We start from the raw sequence: 22,124 nt of genomic DNA on the forward strand, positions 1-22,124 counted from the left end.
CCCCCCACACCACAAAAGCAGACGCTCCTCATTTTAACTAAAAAAATGGCAAATGAGGGGATTAAATCAAAGCAAAGCCTCTTATCAGCCCCCCCAAACGCAATAACAAATATCTGACCTCCACACTATCGCTAATACACTGACCCACAGCCACACACCACTATCCAGCCTAAGTGTTGGTAAATGGAGCCATAAGTAAACAGTGCTGGGATTTCACCAACATTAATTCAGATTTAAGCAAGGATTACAACCGATCACACCATTTATCAATTTAATAACAGACGCTCTGACCACCCTGGTGTTGAGCACACTGTTGATGAACCCAAGCTTCTTATTTTACCAAGAGAAAATGTATCACCAGCCACTTTTCAACAGTGACCTACATTACTTCACTGCTAAAGAGCTGCTGCTCTTGTTAAGTGACTGGAGGCAAACTCTTCTTGTGTAACACTGTATAACTGTATACATTATATGTGTGTACAATCCTGTAATATCTGTCTAATCTCTGAAAATATCCCTTATATCACTTTAATCCACACACTTATTTTACATTCAGTAACAGTTTTCTGTTACTGTTATCTCTCAGCTTGTCCAGAAATGCATGTAAAACATATATCCTATAGATTATTACTTGGGTGGTAATGATCATGACTGGAATTTTTCTCGCAAACAGACAAAAGATTCCTTCAGAAATCACATCCACATTCATTGCAGGAGACCCCACACACACTTCCCTCCGGTCTTTAGCCTCCATGTATCATTGGTAAGGTCATAGGACAGCTACTTGTACCAGCTACTTTCTCTACAATTTACAAGGCCAATTATCCAACCCACTCATTAGGACTCATATACAGTCAGCCACCGCCTCTTTTTGAACTGCTGCTGATGTAGTGTTGCCGAGTAGCATCACAGCGCACTTGGAGAAAAACGCAGTGACTCGGTTCCGATACATCAGCTCACAGACGTCCTGGGATGAGCGACATCACCCTTTGGATTGATGTAGAAAAAGAGCGCCATCTACCCACCCAGAGAGAGCAAGGCCAATTGTGCTCACTCAGGGCTCCGGCAGCCGATGGCAAGCTACATAAACAGGATTCGAACCAGCAATCTCCTTATTTTTTTGCAGGCTAAGCCCAGCAGCGCTGGACCACTCAGAGCCATGTATATATGAATGTTTATAATATGTATCTGCTGTTGTGGGGATTTGATTTTGGATCACAAACCACTCAGGTATTGGATACAGTTAAATCACTACAGAGTACAGCAGGGATGGGCAACTGGCGGCCCGGGGGCCGCACACGGCCCTCGTCTTCACTCAGTGCGGCCCGCGAATAGATCAAAAATAATTTCATAATTTCATAATAAAAAAAAAAAAAAAAAAAAAACGTAATTCTACTTTTGACCGCTGCCAAACAACCACGAAAATTGACATTGACATCCAGTCCATTGTGAGCCAGCAGGCCAAACCACAGCTCTCTCATTAGCTTCAATAAATGTTGGGCCTCTGTGGTCTAGTTTTCTGCTATTATTGAATGAGCTATTTGCAATCAGTTTTTAAATCTTTTTTGTTCTTTGTTATAAATGAGTTCAAATGCCTTTTGCACTTTTATAAGCAAATGTTTTGTCCTTGTTGCTTATGAAGGACTTGTTATAATGAACTTATTTTACACAGAGGAACTACTGTATTTGCAATCAGTTTTTTTGAACTTTTTGTTCTTTGATATGAAGGACTTCCTTTTTGCACTTTTTTTAAGCAAACGGTTTGTCTTTTGCCGTATTAAAATGCATTAATATGCAGAAAATAGTTGTTGATAAATGTTGGTGCTGTAAACATACAGATATAAATTCATATCAAATTTGTTCTTATTGAAAATCATTTGTAGCGTTTTTCATATTCAATTATTTGAAGTGCGAGGTCATGTGGCCCTCCAATGGTCATGCTGAAAAAAATGTGGCCCTCTCCAACATGGAAGTTGCCCATCCCTGAAGTACAGTTTCACGCCCGGACATCTCTATGAGGGAGGTCTTTACATATTCATTAAATAGGAGGACATCTTGACACATGTGGACATATAAAGTATATACTCCAAGTCTCTGAAAGTTAAAACTCATTAGCAACACACCAGCAACACGTGTGATTAAAATGTACTCAATTCTTTATCTTAATTATAGTATTTAATAAACTGAGAATGGCCCATATGGTTTTAATCCAGCAGTGCATTCTGATGACGTCCTTAGTGTTAAAAAAAAAAAAAAATGTCGGACACAAAATCAATCCCATCACCACACCACACGGAAATAAGCTGCTAATTGGACCAGCAACCCAACAGCTGCTCTCCTGCCCTAAAACCGTACATCATAAACCACCAGAAAAGCCTGCAAATAGGACGTACTGATCAATTAGCTAATTAAAATAATGATTAAATACTTCGATTTGCCCTCTTGCTGTGACAGCACGCGTTCATGCTGGCCAGGGTGTGCTGGGATAAACAGGCAGGGTGGTTGTGTTGTGCTGCAGGAGGCCATAAAGGAGTCGTCCTGAGCAGGTGTTGTGCCTGTGGGCATGGACGGGAAAGGCCAGAGATATCACGCTCTCTGATAAAAGCAGACACGAGGAGATGAAAGACAAGTTACACTTAGCTAAAACACAAAGGATCAGACAACGTGACTGAAGAGACATTCTGTATTTCACGCAGTTTTCAGTATGTGTGGAAAAAACACAGCCAACTACATTAGTAATTGCGTTATTTATCAGTTTTAGCATAAAGCCAATATTAAAAATCGGAACCATACAATGACGTCACATATTATGGGACAGGGGATTGGAACTGTGTCCCATGACTTTTGCCATGTCACAAAGAAGCTAAAGAATGCTGCACAGGCCTGCATGATACACAGCTCTGGAAAAAAAATTGAAATCACTTCAGTTTTTGAAACAGTTTGTCTCATTTTGCTATTTATAGGTATATGTTTGAGTAAAATGAACATTGTGGTTTTATTCTATAAACTACAGACAAAATTTCTTCCAAATTCCAAATAAAAATAGTAATTTAGAGCATTTATTTGCACAAAATGAGAAATGGCTGAAATAACAAAGTTTTCAGACCTCAAATAATGCAAGTTTTAAGAGATCAGAAATCAATATTTGGTGGAATAACCCTGGTTTTTAATCACAGTTTTCATGCATCTTTGCATGTTCTCCTCCACCAGTCTACACACTGCTTTTGGATAACTTTATGCCACTCCTGGTGCAAAGATTTAAGCAGTTCAGCTTGGTTCGATGGCTTGTGATCATCCTTCTTCCTCTTGATTATATTCCAGAGGTTTTCAATTTGGTAAAATCAAAGAAACTCATAATTTTTAAGTGGTCTCTTTTTTTTAGAGCTTAATTTTACTGCAAATTATAGCCTGTTGAATATTTCTTTAATTATTGATCAGTCAGTTTTGATATGGTGCAGTAATTGCAAGAGGGGGAAGCAATCCGTGGTTATCTAAAAGAAAAATAGGGATCAAAATACGCAAAACATAGCAGACAAAATAAAAATAAACCTTTTATATGTGTGTCATGCACTAGAGCTGGATACAATGAGAGATGTGAACTCAACAAGTTAATAATTTGTCCACATCTTAAATCTATGATCTATGACACAGCTGGGGGTAAAGCATATTATAAGTAACCAATCAACTATTAAAGTCATGAGGATTTCTCAGCTGGAGGCCTGCTCTGACTGTGTGTGTGTGTGTGTTGTACAGGGAAGGCTGGATGATGGAGCTCGCTCTCCTTCTTTAAAGAGGATTAAGAGAGCTGAGCCTGCATGTTCTCTTAGCCCGAAGAGCATTCACTGCACTGACCACACCCCGCTAAAGACTAGCTAATGCTAAGCACAACAGACCGCACCAAATCAACAAACAACCGCACCTTACCCACAAGCCACCTGGCCCACGCAAAACCATTAGGAACAATTTGGAGCAAAGAACACAATCAACATGGTTCCCAAGCAACTGTGTGCTGCGTCCGTCAAAAAACAAGCATGTTAGTTTAAGGAACTTAAACCAGTGCCCCTTAGGTATGTTACCAGTCAGTACATGTGAAGCCTATACATGCATATCATCCCTGTATCTCAGGAACCCTGCCTTTAAATTTGCTGTCTCTCTCAAGATATTTTGAATCTGACAGGCATTTTTTTTACATTGTTCTAAAATTTTGGATTATTGGACCAATAAAAATGCTCCAAATAGACTAAAAACGTTTACACTGACTCCAATTTAAATTTTTCCTTGATATTTTGGAAATACAGTTTAGTTTAAACAAATACAGACAAACCAAGTCTCCCTGAAGCTGCGGGAGTCTCCCACATTTTGGTAGTGGCTCCCTGATGCCCGATGCCTGATGCTAGGGGTAACCTCCCTGAAATCAACTTTTGCAACTTGGGAGGTCAAATATTTAGGTATCATTTCAACAGGACAAAGCTAATCCACATACTGCTGCCAGCTCAAGAGCTTGTCTTGAAGATGCTATACAAATGCTATATCATGGCCAGTCACCTCGCCAGACCCATTTCTGATTCCTGAAAAGTGTGAGATGATATTGGACACACTATCAACTAGGGCTGCAACGATTAGTGAATATAATCTACAAAAAACTGTAGACTCCAAATGTTCATTGTTGACTAATTGTTAATTAGTAGCATTACACAAAGTACTGGGGGCAGAAACACAATGGTAGAAGGGTGAAGGGTAATGGGCTCACTCACACAGTTTACAGTTAACTCTGCCTATGTCTCCAAAAATGCCCAAACACAACAGATCCTACATTTCCTCACTAAACGGCAGCACTTTCCATATTTAAAGGGTGATGTTCTGGACATTTGAACAGCATTTAAATTCTATGTTCAGCTGTTGCTATTGTTTAAAGCGAAGAAAGAAAAAGCTTGAAACAGGAACTGTACACACAGCAAGCAGAGACAGAGGGCATGGCAGAAATAATCATTGACTAATTAAAAAAATAATAGTCAGGTTAGTCGACTACCAAAATTATCATTAGTTGCAGCCCTACTATCAACACTTGAATGCTACAGCTAAATCTGCAGAAACTGCATTAGTATATTTAAGCTCCATTGTGAATAGATTATAACAGGACACCATTAGGAACCTCTACAACTTCATACTGAGACATCTGGCATGTTGTATTTTTGTGATACAACACTTGAATCACTTAAACCTAAATTAAATCTGGTCGTAGATCAGCAGCCCTGTTTGGAGAAGATACAAACAAGCTCAGGTGTGCCAAGTCAGCAAACTGCAGCATAACGATGGTTAAAGCATGACCCTGCTTGCTCTCAGTCTCATTAAAGTAATAGGTTGAGTGCTGCACCTCTGTGACCTCTCTCTCACTGCTTTACCTCATACCAGTTCCCAGAAGCACACCACAAAGCTTTGCTTAGCTGTTCACTATTACACTGCATAAACATCAGCTCAAACAATTCACATCTATTTGCACATTCATACAAGTGTGAAAGGTTTGGATTAGATTCAGAAATAAGAAAGCTTCACGGCCTGTGGATGAGGAAACGTGCTACCGTACTGAACAGCCGTCTTGTTAGAGGTGATACTGTATGTCCGGGGTTCTTCTGATGGAACATGATCCACTCCTCAATTCCATCTGTTGTCCACCCACACAGAGAGACACTGCCTGCGAGACCCGCACACCACCTGCCTGCTGGAACCATTATCTGGTCTAGGATGTTCCCTCGCAAAAGAATAGCTACACACAGGCCCTTAGGGGCTACTGCTAACACTGATACACACTTTGTATTTGTATTACAGAACTACAAATTTGTATATGGTGAGAGAAATATAATGGACAATGAGTGTAGAAAGAAGGTAGTCCTGGTAATGTTATTATGTAAAGGTTTTGTAAGTTATCTCTGGTAAATCTTTTCCTCTCCAGCAGCATTTTATGTTCTATGTTTTTTTTTATTATTGTGTCATGTTGATGCTTCTCATTATATCTCAAACAATTAAAAAAGAGATGATATAATGAGAAGCATCAACATGATTGTCCATTATATTTCTCTCACCATATACAAATTTGTAGTTCTGTAATTACAGAATGTAGTCCTGTATCTGTTTTTTCTCTCCACACTTTCTTATCCTAATTTTACCCTGTTCTTCATGGGTCAGGATCCCACAAGGCCACCATAGAGCAGCTATTGCATATTTGCAGTGACACTTAGGGCATTTTCACACCTCGGAATCAGTTGATGAGTTTGTTTATTTAAAGTGTTTTCTCCCTCTGTTTGGTTTGGTTTTACACAGGCATAAACCTAAATGGACCAAAATACTCACCAACAAATCACATGAGCACATTGTCTCATCTGATTGGTCAGAGCTGTCTGATGTGGGAGCAAGAAAGTAAATATAATTTAAAAAATTGTATATCTGTGCAGTGTGAAGTTGCTTTAATACTAACGCTAATTTCCACAACTATGAACAAACGCTGTCTCTGTTCCATGCATGCGTGGTCTGTGCTACGTTGATTCTGCATGATTCCGTTTTCTGCGGTTTTCACAGTTCAGTGTTTTTAATAGGACGAACAGCGCAGATTTCCGCGTAGTAAACGGAGTCATGGGGCTGCGAGTATTGAACGCAGTACAGACCACACATGTAAACAGCATGGAGCAGAGACAGTGTTTGTTCATAGCTGTGATAATTAGCATTATCTGGCTAATATATCGGATTAAACTGCGTCTTATAAGCAGTTTAGCTTAACTAAAAAGGAGTATATTTAATAGCTAGGTCGGGTCAAGACCGAATCACGTTCTCACCTCAAGAGAACCGCTCCAGAGTTTGTTTGGGACCGGATCAAGACCACCTCCTCAAGCATGTCTCGATCTGGCTCTTTTGATCCGAACCCGAGCGCGATTACCGTTTTCACACTTGCTCAATCGAACTGCACTAAGGGTACAAACAAATCCGATTCCGTTTTAACCGGACCAAATAGTGCTGGTGTGAAAACACCCTAAGGTGTTTTAAAAACTCCAGCAGCACTGCTGTGTCTGATGCACTTGTACTAGCAGTGCAACCCGCACTACAAACCACCACTATGTCAATGTCCAGAATGACTTAGAACGACCCCCAACCATATAATACCTAATCTGTGGTGGCACAGAGGGGTCATGGCCACTGAAAAACAGGGTAAAAGGAGGACAATAAAGAATGCAGAGAAAAGATAGAACTACAGTGTGTAATTATAGAACTACAAAGTTCTTCTACGTGCTAAGTTAAGCTGTTCAGATGGACAGTGTAGAAAAAGGATGTGATCATAATATTGTGATTTGACGGTGTATCTACAGTAAATTGTGTTTGTTGGAGTAAATAAATACACTTACATACAATTGCTGTCAAGCAAAAACCTTGTATCTCCCTTTTTTCCTGTGTTTTACTTTTTACATGAAAATCTATAAATCTGCCCTTTGGTCTTCAAACTGTCAGAATTTTTACAACGAATGGACCAATAGAACTGCTTCAAACGTTTTGGAGCAGTTCTATTTATTTATCCTTATAAAGTTTTTGGGTACAATTCAAACAGTTCAGTTTGGTTTGATGGCTTGTGATCATCCATCTTCCTCTTGATTATATTCCAGAGGTTTTCAATTTGGTAAAATCAAAAACTCATCATTTTTAATTGGTCTCTTATTTTTTTCCAGAACTGTACATACATCACACACACATATATATTTAACCACCATAGCCCAGATAAAAATAAGACTGAAATCAGGTTTTAATGAGCTGCATTCTTCACCAGCAGCTCTGAGAGGATGAGCCGTCACTCGGAGTGCTGACACATGCACATGCCTGCTCATCACATCAACACTCAGCAAACAGTCATAGTGCTAGACAACACTCCTCCTCTTCACTCCTCAGAGCTCTTTTAGCTGCTGTCATCATGTCCTTTGTACAAGGCATGAGGCGTTAAGATGCCACACGTTTTTAGAGACAGACGCTGGTGATCTCTGGTGACCGTGATCTCTGGTGTCTAGCACTATGACCGTCTTCGGCATTACATGACTTGTTCCATGACATATAACAGAAACTCGCAAACTGGTTACAAATATAAATAACCACCATGCACACGCATAAAAAAATAACTTGTTTAATTCTGCATACATCACAGGGTATGTCAGGGTCCAGGTCCAGGCTGAGATCAAGGGAAAGGGGCAAGACAGCAAAGCAAAGCATGCAAGGAACTGTATAGTTGTGTTTGGACATTTACATACTCGCATCATGGACATGTCAAATATATAAATAACAATATGGGATTTCAAGAATTTGTTTGAGCTTTTGTTTTCTAGGGTGGTTTTCTTAAATCAACACATGGACCAAATTATTCATACATGGAAAAAAACTATACATATAACCAGATTTATTCAATTCAATTCAAGTCAAAATGTTTACTTTATATAGAGCTGGGCAATTAATCGATTTTATCGATTAATTTTATCATCTTTCAACTTGTACCAGGTTCTGCATGCACTACAGTTTATGATTTTTTGAATATTCATTAGAAAAGATCATCTCATTTTATAGAAAACTGGCACTTATTTAAAAGCTTTGTTTTGCAATTCAAGTCCAATGGGGAAAAGTCTTTGCTTAATAGCATATTTAATTGTACTTGTTTTATCAAAAAGGGCACCATTTTATTTCTTTCTATTTGTTTTTTGAGGGTGTGTTTATTTACTTAGTTTGAGGGTGCGTTGTGTCAGTACCTAAACTATGTTGGAAAATGTTTCTAAAAATTACTAGATGTTCTCACTGTTTACAATAGTTTTTTTGCTAGTTTTTAACCATTTCTTTGTCATATTTAATTTGATTTTTAGAAGAGGAAAAATGGATTAAAATCGAAAATCAGATTTATTTATTGTTTTTTAAATCGAAGATTTTGTTTTTTGGGCCATATCGCCCAGCTCTAACTTATTATTTACAAAATTTGGGAATGTATCTTGGAGCCATTTTTAAATAACTGCAGATACTTCATCTGCAGATAAACAAATGCTGATTATCTATTCAAAGTACAAGTTACTGGGAATTGCAGCTACTTTTCCAAAATCTGAAAAAAGATGTTCAGAGACAACCCAAGAACCAATGAGTAAAAAAATATATGGGCTGTGCCTAACAGCTATTTGACCAACAAAGGGTCAAATATCCAACTAAACTTTATCCAGAAGCTTTTTCATGGCTACTAAATGCATCTGGTTAAGGTACAACTTCCTATGGGACAAATTAGGTGTGCTCTATTATAATTTTGACCCAATTTGGACATTTGAGAAAAAATTAAAATGTCTAAAAAATTGTTCAACAAATTCTTTTTTTTTTTTTCTGACTATTACGAACAGTTCAAAATCCCATATTGCCATGTAAAAGTCCAACCACAACTGTACATACAAAGGATAACAAAAAACACGAAGAATAAGGTCAACTTAAATTCTTTACAACATAATCCCAGGATTGATGATCAGACCACAAATCAACAGAAAGTAGGGGAGCAGGAATAATGTATAATAGTGCTGTGCAAAGTGAGGTTAGAAAGCCACCAGAAAAGACTGTTCGCATGCAGGAAAAGGCAGGAAAGTGCAGGAAAAGAAATCAAGGCGTCACCTTTGTCAGCAAGTGAGAGGGCTTTCCTGCAATGCTTTTCAGTATCAGAGAAGTCTCCCTGTCCAGATACGAGTGCTTTGAGCAGGAGAAAAAGAGAGAGATAAGACATTAGTGCTTGATTATCAGTGAATATAGGAAATCTGTGAAAGCATAGAAATAAATCAGCAGATGATCAAATGTTTTGCCCTGTTAAATATCTAATTATAATATGAAACGTATAATTCAGCAATAAAAGTCATTAGTAAAGCAAGCAATTATGTTCTGCACCAATCCTAACCAAAACATACAACTCTAGAAAAAAATAAGAGACCACTTAAAAAAGGTTGATTTTCTTTGATTTTACCAAATATATTCCTCTGAAATATAATCAAGAGAAAAACAGATGATCACAAGCCATCAGATCAATCTGAACTGCTTGAATTTTTGCACCAGGCATGGCATAAAGTTATCCAAAAGCAGTGTGTAAGACTGGTGGAGGAGAACATGCCAAGGTGCATAAAAACTGTAATTAAAAAACCTTATTTGCATTATTTGAGATCTTTTTTGTTATTTCAGCCATTTCATTTCTTACTTTCTGCAAATAAATGCTCTAAATGACAATATGTTTTTTTTTTTTATTTTGGAGAGATGTTGTCCGTAGTTTATAGAATAAAACAGCAATGTTCATTTTACTCAAGCATATACCCATAAATAGCACAATCAGAGAAACTGAAGTGGTCTTTTACATTTTTTTCAGAGCTGTATTTTAATTTATGTAATCATTCAAGGCCTTGTTTTTAATGTATGTGGGATCAGTAGGAGGATATAATTTGGTTCTACAGCTGATTGTAACAGATTTGCTTTAGGAACAGTAAGTAAATAGCAGTTTTTTATATGTGTCCTGTGCATGAAAAATGATCTGTCACAGTAATCAAGGCTATTCTTTTACACTATGAAGCCTTTCTGTGATTTTCCTTACAATACAAAAATATATATTCAAAATGCTGTTCAGCAATGCTTAATTATTGTTTGGTGAACCGCCCTGAAATGTCCAATGAATGATATGGTTTATAGACACCTGCTTTGTAGTGTTTCTTCTGAAATCAAGGGTATTGCTGATAATATCCACAATCTGCTTTGAAAAAAAACATATTTTGTTAATCATACTTACAAAATGAATCAAAATGTCTTTTATTTGGAACTTTTACTCTTATAGGAGAGCTTTAAATGATATGTTGGAGAACTGCTGCCAATGCATGGATGAGGTTTTATATCTCTGATTGAGCTGACCATCAGCTCATGTGCTACTGCTCCAAAGCATCTTATTCCATTGGCAATGGTTTTCAATGGAGATTAAACAAGCGGAGTGTGTACAATTGGTGCATCTTGAAATAAACCCCAATGGGAAATGGTGTATGTCTGCATTTGGACTTGTAGGGTCAGTTTCCCAAACAGGGATTAAGCCTAGTCCTAGATTTAAATTTTCTTTCAATAGAAAATCTCCATCACCAAAAATACAAACCACATGAACACATGATGACCATGAACAGTAAATCTTATCCTTTAAACCACTGAGCATACAGCTTCCATCACAGTCTACATGCAAGGAAATTGCAGACAGATACATTACAGTACAGTGAAATCTAATCTGTGCATTTCTCTAATCTGAGTTCATGTACAGGTTATTTCCCGCAGTCTTGAAGTTAAGTGGATTCAGTATGAAAATACACATGCACGTGCTTTAAGCTGTACTTCTGTCATCAGCAGCACCTGCTTATACTTTATTTCCCCTCAGTGGGAGTGTTCTGCCGTGATTTGTTAGAGTGCAGTAGCATTAAGTTCACTAGAGTTTAACAGATTATATATCTGGGTCAAATTCAGACTGAAACCATTTGCAAGCCAAAAAACCTGGAAAAAAAATCTTTCTACAGTTCTACAGCCAAACATATATCTATATAATCAAGCCTGCAGCAGGAAAAGCAGGGAAAGCAGCTTTACTGTACATTTCTGGCCTTTAGTAACAGGGCAGTTCAAACCTGAAGCTTACACTTAATCTCCACATCTGGAAGTCTCTTCTGCTCTCATCTGTCTCCACGTCTGCTTGGCCTTTCCTTTGGCAAATTTCACATCTACAGACTTTCCCTTCTTTAAATTCTTTTTCACTTCTTCTTTTCTTTAGTACTTTCACTTTGTAACAAACGGATATATATTTTAAATATGTTCATTACTTAATTATTCAGAGGAATAAATGATTAATAAATGTTTAATCTTTAATCTTTTAACTATGTGTGAAAGTAATGTTTATTCAGGTATTTAGAGCTAGTTTGGAGGGTGCTGTTTATGTTCTTCAAAATTCAAGATTTTTTATTGTCATGTCACAAAGTACAGGTGTAAATGTGAGTGACAAACTGGGCAGGTGCAGGTTCCCACTAGTATATAGAGAACAATATTTACAACAAAGTAGAATAATAAGATAAAATAAAAAAAAACATTACAGTTAACTTACAGTTAACAGTATACATAATATACACAATACACACAATAACAATACACACAATAGTGTGTCTATAGACATATAGACATATGGTATTGCATGGATATATATTTAATATGACTTAAGCTGCAGCTTACGGTTGCAATATTACATTTTTTGGATAATAAATTGCACCAAAATGTTTTAAGAAGAAATTCTATTATTTAAATGTCATGCTACTAATATAATTACGACATAACAGTATAATAGTTAATTTACACTCAGCAAACATTTATTTAGAATATTCAGACAGTGAAGTCAAGTGCTACTTAGCAATGCAATAACTGCAGAGTTTTAAACATGATGCATAGCTGGGATCAACTCTATATTAATGACTATGGATCTAAAATGGAATCAAAGCTCCTGAAAGTGTCCCGATCATTTTGATCATTAGTCATCTTTTCTACTTGGAAATTCATGGTATATATATATTTATTTTTTTTATTTTAACAGTAATCCTTCGGGACATAATTTTTTTTGTCATATACAAGATTCTGGGCTTTGTGGAGTAATTCTGATTGGTTAAACAGAAGATCACATGAGGAAAAAAGCAGTAGTTGACTCTGTCTAAACTCAAGCAAAGCATAATCCAAACCAGTTCAATAGACTAATCAGGCTGGACAATATGGCTCCTCCTCAGCACTCACTCAGGACTGAAGTGTGTTAATGTGACTGTGAGAATCTGTTCAGTAGATACACACAGGGCTGTGGGGGAGGAAGCTGAAGAGATGAAGTATGAATGAGAGCATGTGTGATGCGGCTGACTGAAGAAGAGAGGTGGTCTATTTAAAGACACGTACAAACCCTGTTACACACACACACATACACACACAGAAACACACACAGCAAGCACTAAGAGAACTAATTAAAAGAGTATAATTAACTCTGTTGCGTTGCATTGGATGCATAGGCACATATTGTTAAAAATTGTAGTAGAACTGTACCATTCATACATTCTGGTAATCTGAATGGCCCTAATGTTTTTATTAAAAGACCATTATTCAAAAGCATATAAGACCACAGTTTGTTTTTCAGTTTTACAAGACCCATATAGAATTTCATATAATACAGTTCAATTCAAACCTATCAAATCAATATGCATAGCCACTGAACAATACACGGAACAACAGCAAATAAAGAACTTATGATGTTGCTTAAACAAATATTTGCTTGTTTTAACAAATGGTGGGTGGCTTTGGTCTGGTGACTAATCAGCAGTAAGGGTCCTCCCAAAATACCATAAATATGAGACGCCAAGTGACGCCATAGGAGTCACTACTTTTGATAACTACTTTTGGTTCCAAAATAAAAAAAACCCTGTCATACCTTGTCTTGTACATTTAAAACTATATAAGAGTCTAAAGAACCTTCACCTAAATCAAAGATACTTTAACAATATAAAGGTTCTCCACATGCACATATTTCAATTACTTTTCTTGTTGTTATTATTGGAACCTAAAATGATTCCTTTATGGGGTAACAGGACTGACTGACAAATTCATAAAAAATTCAAAAAATAACATATGCATGCAAATGTTATTACAACTGAATGTGCACTCACTGGTGTGTATGTCTGTTGTTATTGAATGGAATAAAACTGGTGACTACATTTTTCTACTTTGGGACTAATAATGGATTAATTATTTTTATTATTTTATTAATTTGTACTCTAACTTGTAACTCTTCATAAGAATGTGTGGATAAAATTATGTTGACTGAAACATTTTCTGTGTTTTACCTGAATTAGTTTTATGCAGATACAAAGTCAAATTTCCATCTGATTCTGCAGTTGCTCTTCTATCCTCTAGAGGGTAGTATTTCCAATTCTCTCCTTCAGAATATGAACTTTTATAGGGATAAATCTCCATGTCTATCAGCAGCACACCTCTTTTAACGTCATTAAACACAGTGACTTTCAAAGTACATTTTAAATACTAAATTTCACAGTTAACATTTTATACATTACTGTATAAAAAACTATACAAAAAATGCTTCCACATTTTTGATGTAAGTGTATATTAATGTAAAAACATGAGAATTCTAAAAAGGACATATCCTTTTATAGCAGATCCTGTAAAAAAGTGTAAGACAAAGTGTATGTTTGGGTTTACCTCTGTGCTCTGGTGACCCTGCTCCTGCAGGCCGTCCTGCTCTGCCTGCCTGGGCTTCTCCATGTCCAGCGAGTCCATGCTGGATGCGGAGGCCGAGTTGATGCTGGAGCGAGAGGAGTGGACGATGGCTCTGGCCTCGTGCTCGCTGACTGTGCCCACTGAGCCTGTGCGGCGGTGGTGATGATGGGTGGGCCTGCGGGTAGTGGCGTACGGGACGGAAGCGGTAGAGGCGAAGGAAGCTGTGCTCTGACGAGCCGCATCATCCATGCTCTGTGAGGCGCGCTCCAGTTGGGCTGTAATGTCGTCCAAGGAGAAGTTGGAGGCCAGCGGAGGTCGGCCGTGGCCGCTGCTCGGCACTCTGACCGTGGAGGCAGGCGAGACACGTGTGCTGCTGCTGGCACTGCCACCACTGCTGCTACTGCTGCCCCCGCCACTGCTGCCCCCACCTCCTGGCTGCTTTGTGCTGTGGCTGCGGCCTGCTGGAGGCTTCTGACGGATTCTGGTGTCTCCAGGCAGGACGAGGCGAGTGGAGGAACCACCGGGCTTTCCAATAGTGCTCAACTCCTGCTCAATGGAGCACAGGTCAGCCATCAGAGCGTCCAGATCCACACCGTCTCCCTGGTTCAGGGCCTCTGTGAGACAGACAGAGGAAAGATAAACACTGCATTACTCCAGGGAAACATGAGTGAACACAAATATTTAGGGTGCTTCCTGTTACCACAGATGCATTCTAATATACAGACTATGATGGCAAAAGTATTGGGCTCATTTATTGTTTATTGTTTACAGTCTTTTGAAATTAAGGGTATTACAAATATTAAAAATGTAAATAATAAAAATATCCTGCTTTTATTAGAAAAGCTGTCTCTACAGTCCAGGGAAGGCTTTCTAATATATTGTGGAGCACTGTTGTGAAGATTTTAAAACATTCAGCAGCAAGAACATTAGTGAGATCAGTTTGTTGGATGATCACTTGATCACACAGCTCCACAGCTCAAATGTAAAGAGTTTTAAATACCTCTAGCCCACACTTGGAACTATGCATGCTGCAAGTAATGTTATGCTTATCTGCTCCACAGAGTTCTATTCTATTTGCAATACTTCTCTACAGGGACTAGACAAGCTGTGTGTGCATTTACACATCTGTGTCAGCAATGAGTGCAACTTAAAGTAGTTAAATACATTAATTAAAAGAGGTTTCTACAAACATGTGGACATTTGGTCTATGTAGGTACTAGATAGTTAAGTGTCTAATACTGCCCTCTATGGGTAGGCTGTAAAAATACTGTTGTTTGATAACAGATTTTTCTTAATTCAGCATCTTACTAGATGAATGTAATAATGACGCAATTTTAAAATTGTGTGTGGGGGGAGGGTGCATTGAGGAATAGCAGGCTTACCATTAATGTTGTATATGGAGAAGCGGTAGGAGAAGTTTGCCATATTGGTCTCCTGTCTGAGAGGAGCTTTCTGCACCCTCTCTGGTTTGTCATCCAGACTCTACAAAACACAACATTCACATGCACACATATTAGTTTACCCACTACATTACACAACATTAGGTGACACGAATAGCCTGAATTACTTGGCTCATATTGCACCTGTCAATGTTTGGAATTTACATATTACGCAGCAAATGAACAGTCAAAAAGTGGTCAAAAGCAGGAAACAAACAGGCATACACACAAGATTCTAGGCCACTCAGACAAAAAAAGAAACAGTGATTGCTAGACGACTGGGTCAGAACATTTCCAAAAATTAGACATGACTTTTGCCGTTTCCCAGTATGCATATGGATGTCAGAATGTGCTCCAAGAAAAGACAACTGGTAAACTGGTGTCTGTATAACCAAATATAATATGACCAAATTTTATATCATAGTGATTTACCGCGCTTCTGTTTATTTACAGTAAGCTGAAATTTCCAGACTTCCACTAAAGCTGTGTGTAGCAGCATTAGCATTAGCGGCTAACCGCTAGCGCTAACCTCTGTTATCAAGTGCCCCCGACAGCATTAAGCTAAAAAACCCTGAGGTGCTATCAGCTAGCAGTTCATTCCCCAGCAGTGCCAGTCGGGGAAGTAGCATCCTACAAGCTAATAATACTAACCTCTAAACCATAAAAGAGTTAGCGTGGTTAGCAGCTAATGCTAATGCTGCTCCAGTCTTGGTAGTGGAGAACTAAACTGAAACTCCTGTATAACGCTGCACTTCACAGAGTGGCTTTACTACTCATTACAAACTGACTGGTAAAATTCATACACAAGGCAAACCGGATTATATGGCGCACTGACGATTTTTGGGAAAATTAAATGAATTTAAGTAGCATAAAATAAAAAAAAACACACCTTGGTTAGCTTGTCCAGCTCCCCAAGCCATGCTCCAAACATCTTGTCCAGGTCCTGGTCCTCCTTATCACTGTCCTCCTCAGCTGCATGGTCCAGTTCTTCATCTGAAAGCTGCTCCATCTGAAATACAACAAAACAAGCCATATTTAAACTAACAGAAGCCTGAACATTGCTTTAATACAGAGAAAACAACATTCACAAACTGACATTTAGACTTCAGTTTTTAAGGTACCAGAAAAAAGAAATCTCCTAAAGGATGTTTTAGGGTAGTTTAGATACTCTGCTTCACATTAAACCTTCACATTTCAATTTATGATACATGTGTATTATTTGCTGCATCTGTAGAGAAGATATAGTGACCGCTCACTGCCCTCTGGTGTTCACATTTAAACAACCTCTGGCCTGTACTAATAAACGCACAGCAGGATAAAACCTTGTTTATCACATCACGCTACCACTTTGACACTATCTAAATTACAGCGTGGTTATTTAACATCTCTGAAGTCTTTGAAGAGAGCGCCAACAGCGTGACTGATTTATTAATGATGAGGAGAGAAGCAGTGTGCACTCACACAGGGTAAACAGATGTAGGTCGTATGTGTGTGTGTGTGTGTGTGTGTGTGAGAGAGAGTGGGGTGAGAGAAAGAAAACAGAGATAGACAGACAGAGAGATAGACAGAGAGACAGACAGGCAGAGAGAAGACATCACGTTCCACTCCTTCCGATCAGCAGTAGGCTGGGACATCATCTACTTGTGTCATAAAGAGTTCTGGCATCCTTTCCATTAACAGACAGAAATCACTGTCATAACAAACAGAGCCGTAATTCTCCAGACTCTCCAAGCTGCAGCACCGCACATCCATATTCTGACCCAGTAACTCACGACTACCCAGAGCACTTCAACTGCACCGTATGCAAATATTCAGAGGAATAGGAATAATCCTCAAAGCATATTAAAATTCCTTCAAACTGCTTAACTGTAAAATGAGCTTTTTCTGTTCCTGAAGCTGAAAGTGTTGAAACTGTACCAGGTCACAATGTGCCCCACATCACAGTTAAGCCTTAGAAACAATAGCTGTGTATTCCTAAATATAGTTAAATAATAAGAGTTTGGTACCAGTAACTAACACACCTTGAACCTTAAATGCTATTGGTCTCTTTGTTAAAAAGGACATTCCACATAAGCAAAAAAAGAGCTGTAAAAGTGGGCAATACCAAACACCCAAAAATGCTTTGTTAAACTTTAAACTTCACTAAGTTGATTTGGAAATTTACTACGGATGATGAATATTTGGACGCATCAAATATTTTGCAAATAATTCATATTGAAAAATGACTCATTTATTTGAAGTCATTTTCAGAGTTTTCTCTAACATTAGGATTTATTTAAAGCAGCGGCAGAGGCTCACAATTCATCCCCTCATCCTCTTGTTTCAGTTAAAATTTCCTACTTATAACTCAGGAAATCTAATAACCAAGTTTAAACAGAATGTTTTAAGGTTTAAAGGTAAATCATATTTTTATTGTCATCATAAAATAGATTTTTTACAAAGAGCTAAGATAATATTCAAATATTAATAACAGCAAACTTAGCAGAAACAGAAGGGAGCTATTCATACTGCAGGCTTGAGGTAGAGCAAGGTAAGTAGGGCAGTTTGAGGTAAAGTGACTTAGAGGTACACAGTGAATGCACACACCAAACTACCACTTCTTTTTTTATCCCATTTTCTCCCAATTTACAAAGCCAATTACCCAACCCACTCATTAGGACTCCCCCTTTCACTTGTATTGCCCCAACACCAAAAGAGTGAAGACTAGCACATGCCTCCTCCAATACATGTGAAGTCAGCCACCACCTTTTTTCCAACTGCTGCTGATGCAGCATTGCCGAGTAGCATCACATAGCGTTTGTAGGAAAGTGCAGCAACTTGGTTCCGATACATCAGCTCACAGACTCCTTGTGCTGAGCGACATCACCCTTTGGAGTGATGTGGGAAGAAAGCGCCATCTACCCACCCAGAAAGAGCAAGGCCAATTGTGATCTCCTGATCATAGTAGCAGCATTTAGCATGCTGGACCACTCGGAGCCCTAATTTATTGTGTTTCACATCAATCTCAGGACATCAACAGTATGACATTGTTATCGTACATCACATTTTTTGTCAATATCATACATACCATAATGTGCAGTGTACATAATGCAAATTAGTAGGTATAAGCTTCTCACATTAGCTTTGTGCCTTAAGTATAAAACTAAAGAAGCCAACTTTTAACAAAAAATGTGTTGGCTGCATTTATGAAAAATGGTAAATTGTTTACATTTTATTATTTTATAAATTTTGCTTTTAGAGACATAAAAACAAGATTTTTTTCAGTTTTTTAATTTCCTTTTTTTAAAGAACAACTATTGTTTATACTGTTATGCACTTGTTATGTTCATTTAATAGAATTAGCAGTGATGCCTGGGGAGACATTAAACAGGCTAATCACAGGCCAGAGTCCACTTACACGCCACCACTGCCCAAGGAGACATCAGCAGACACACACAATGAACTCTGTATGAACTTGCAATGGTCAGTGCTGGACTGAGAGCAAATATGCTAGCCTATATTTTGAAATTGCACTGAACAAACAAAGGACCTGATCCAAATTCCCAAATATCAGCTCTGAATCAAACAGACTGTCTATTTGCTTGTGTTACCATATGGTTAACAATGGCTTCAACATTCTCAGTTTTATCATCCGAGCCTTGCGACCTTCCCCACCCTGCTCCCGATTCTGTTCCAGACCCTCCCAGCCAGTGTTTTTGAATGTGAGGAGAGAGTGAGCGAGAGTGAGGGAGAGAACAGGGAGGGAATTAAAGAGAAGCTTTTCAGGGAGCAGTGCTACAATTAGCTTCCCGTGGTTAGCTGCCCTGTGATTTGGGCCTGGACTGGCAGGCCTGGGGCGTGGGAGATACACACACACAAGCACACCCAAAAGGAGTTTACTCTTGTGATACAGACCGGATTAGAAGAGTAGATGGGTGTGTGCATGTGTGTATTTGCGTATGAGACCTATATCTATCTAATTTTAAGTTATGAGTACTAATCAGAATCAGCGTTTTCATTACTAACTATAATAAACAGCAACATACAGGATATTGGGATCTGGGATCTAATATGCAGAGAAACACAAGGATCTAAAAAGAATAACTGATAAACCACTAAAATGTGTCTGTTGTATCCTGGTGGTTCTGTAAGGGTGTTTTGTGTTGATTTCAGAAAGTAAAGGGTCCTAATTGTTTAGCAGGTGACCTTTGACTGATTCAATGTGATTTTATTCTTTATTTTGTATACTGTTGATGTAAAGGCTAGATGTGCATGCTGCAGCACGTCCTTATGTGTGTGTGTGTGTGTGTGTGTGTGTTTGTGTGTAAGGATCAGGAAGGTACGCATGCCTTATGCACGATGCACCTGCAAAGCTAAGATAGATATGGGCGGATGACTATTGACTGTTGTAAGGTTTAAAATGGTCAGCGGCGCACCTCTGTTTTCTGCTGCCAAGATAGAAACACGCCAGAATTTACCTGAACACACTTCACTTCCAGACCACCACACCCATCAGTTTGAATACATTTCTAAACTCTGACACTATTTTAATGGTGTGAAGATAAGACTGTTGATGGGGTGTAAGATAGCAAAGAGCATCGTTATGTGCCTTGTGCAGGGTGCACAATAGGGCCCCAAGGCTTAGAACTACACTTTGATCTAGCCTCTGATCTTGATCTTGACCATGCCCCTATAAAACATAAAGCATGGTGTTAATCACATCAATAATGTTAAGACATAAATCATAATATGTACTGATACATATGGAGCCACATATGGTGCTTGCGTGTGTGTTGTGTATATAGATGAAGGACTGCAGCTGAGACTGACTGGGTCTGCTCTACATCACACAGCTCACACTGTACCTGCTTTACAGATCTGGTGTCAGTCTGGAGCTAGAGCAGCCACGTGCAGCTGAACGACTGTTTCCTATCACATTCCCCACACACACACTCACACACACTTCCACAGATATTTGAGACCGTCTTCTCCTAGGTTCAGTGTGTTCAACACTAGAACTAGATATTGACAGCTATATTTTATGATACAGCAGTCATCATATTACATGCTTCACAATTCAATATATACATTATATGAACAGAAGCTTTTAGGAAATCCCATTCTAAATCTACAGGCATTTATATAGAGTTAGTCCCCACTTCACAGCTATATCAGCTTCCACCCTCTGGGAAGGCTTTTACAAGCGTGTTAGGCCTGTCACAATAATTACATTATCGACTTATCATACAATAAATGGGTCTACTATGGGTGTACAATATGTACAAAAAAGGGCATATTCAATAATGCTGTTAAATATCCTGATATTAATACTGTGAAACAAAATAAAGACTACTCAAAGGTTGTTTAATACTTGGCTTGGAGCATGACAATATATATATGTATATATATATTTACCGTATTGTAAAATATTTTCTTATTGTATCAATAATTCGAATATCTAGAATATTTAATTGGATGATGTGCAAAAAAAATCACCTAGCTATACATGTTGTGATAACATACACCAATGGCATTATATTGATATCGTGATTGTATCATAGCAACCGAAATTAAGAACTATATCGTGATAAAGAATTTTGGCATATCATCCAGCCCCAGCTTGGATGCACAAACTTTTCCCAGGCTAAGAGGCAGTTCAATGTGAGGTTCAGTGTGGACCACTACCTCATTGACCGCCCACCCAAAGGACTGCATCGGCACTGCAGCATTTTGCTAAGGACAGAGTGCCAATCTGCTAAGAATATTTATATTTTTCTGGGTAATTTTAGAGTATCCAATTTATCTGTTTAATATAGACACTAGGAAAACATGGAAACTCCACCCAGATAGGGACTTGAATCCAAGACCCATGATTACAAGGTATGTCCCAATAAAGTATTTCTGTCTACATATTGGCATCATGGTATGGTAGTTGGATCACATTTCCACACCAAAGAGCAATCTGAGCCTACAATCTATAGAAAAAGCTTACGGTAATAACACTGACTGTTCTTTCATATATACACTATAGGCATTAAGCTCAAACTATTCTTAACTACAGCAAATCTAATGCACACAAATAAATACATGTTGAATATCAAGAGTTTAACACTGTTTCAATAGAACTGCAATTGAACAATGATTACAGTGTCAGTGCAGATCTAATCTTCAGCTCTATATTCCGCACAACCCACTACTTACAATTATGCTGTTAGATTTGCACGGTGCTCACTGTGCACACGCATACGCATACACATCAACATGTGACAGCTCCGTGCAGCAGTGCCCTACTTTAGACTGCTGTCAACACAACTTCCCTAGTCACAGACACATCTGGGCCAGGTAGGCCTGGTGCTGCTGTAAGCGTGGCTTTGCCTAGGTCTCCATCATTAGAGTGGGAGAAAGAAG

The 22,124-nt window shown here is 38.4% G+C and overlaps 1 protein-coding gene across 4 annotated transcripts in view; it reads right to left on the minus strand.

Moving 5' to 3' along the window:
- The window catches only part of raph1a (Ras association (RalGDS/AF-6) and pleckstrin homology domains 1a), a 104,075-nt gene that overhangs the window by 25,105 nt on the left and 56,846 nt on the right, over positions 1 to 22,124 (minus strand). For 2 of the 4 annotated variants that reach the window (XM_007234140.4, XM_007234142.4), the window contains exons 3-6: positions 16,627 to 16,746; positions 15,681 to 15,780; positions 14,281 to 14,912; positions 9,658 to 9,732 (exon numbers count right to left, since the gene is read on the minus strand). In XM_007234140.4, coding sequence (XP_007234202.3) covers positions 9,658 to 9,732; positions 14,281 to 14,912; positions 15,681 to 15,780; positions 16,627 to 16,746 — 927 coding nt within the window. Of the gene's footprint in view, positions 1 to 9,657; positions 9,733 to 10,714; positions 13,729 to 14,280; positions 14,913 to 15,680; positions 15,781 to 16,626; positions 16,747 to 22,124 lie in introns of those variants that run through there. The other 2 variants (XM_007234141.4, XM_022680260.2) reach the window with 2 other exon arrangements.

Source organism: Astyanax mexicanus, chromosome 11 (genome assembly GCF_023375975.1).
Source record: "Astyanax mexicanus isolate ESR-SI-001 chromosome 11, AstMex3_surface, whole genome shotgun sequence".
Taxonomy (NCBI): Eukaryota; Metazoa; Chordata; class Actinopteri; order Characiformes; family Acestrorhamphidae; genus Astyanax; species Astyanax mexicanus.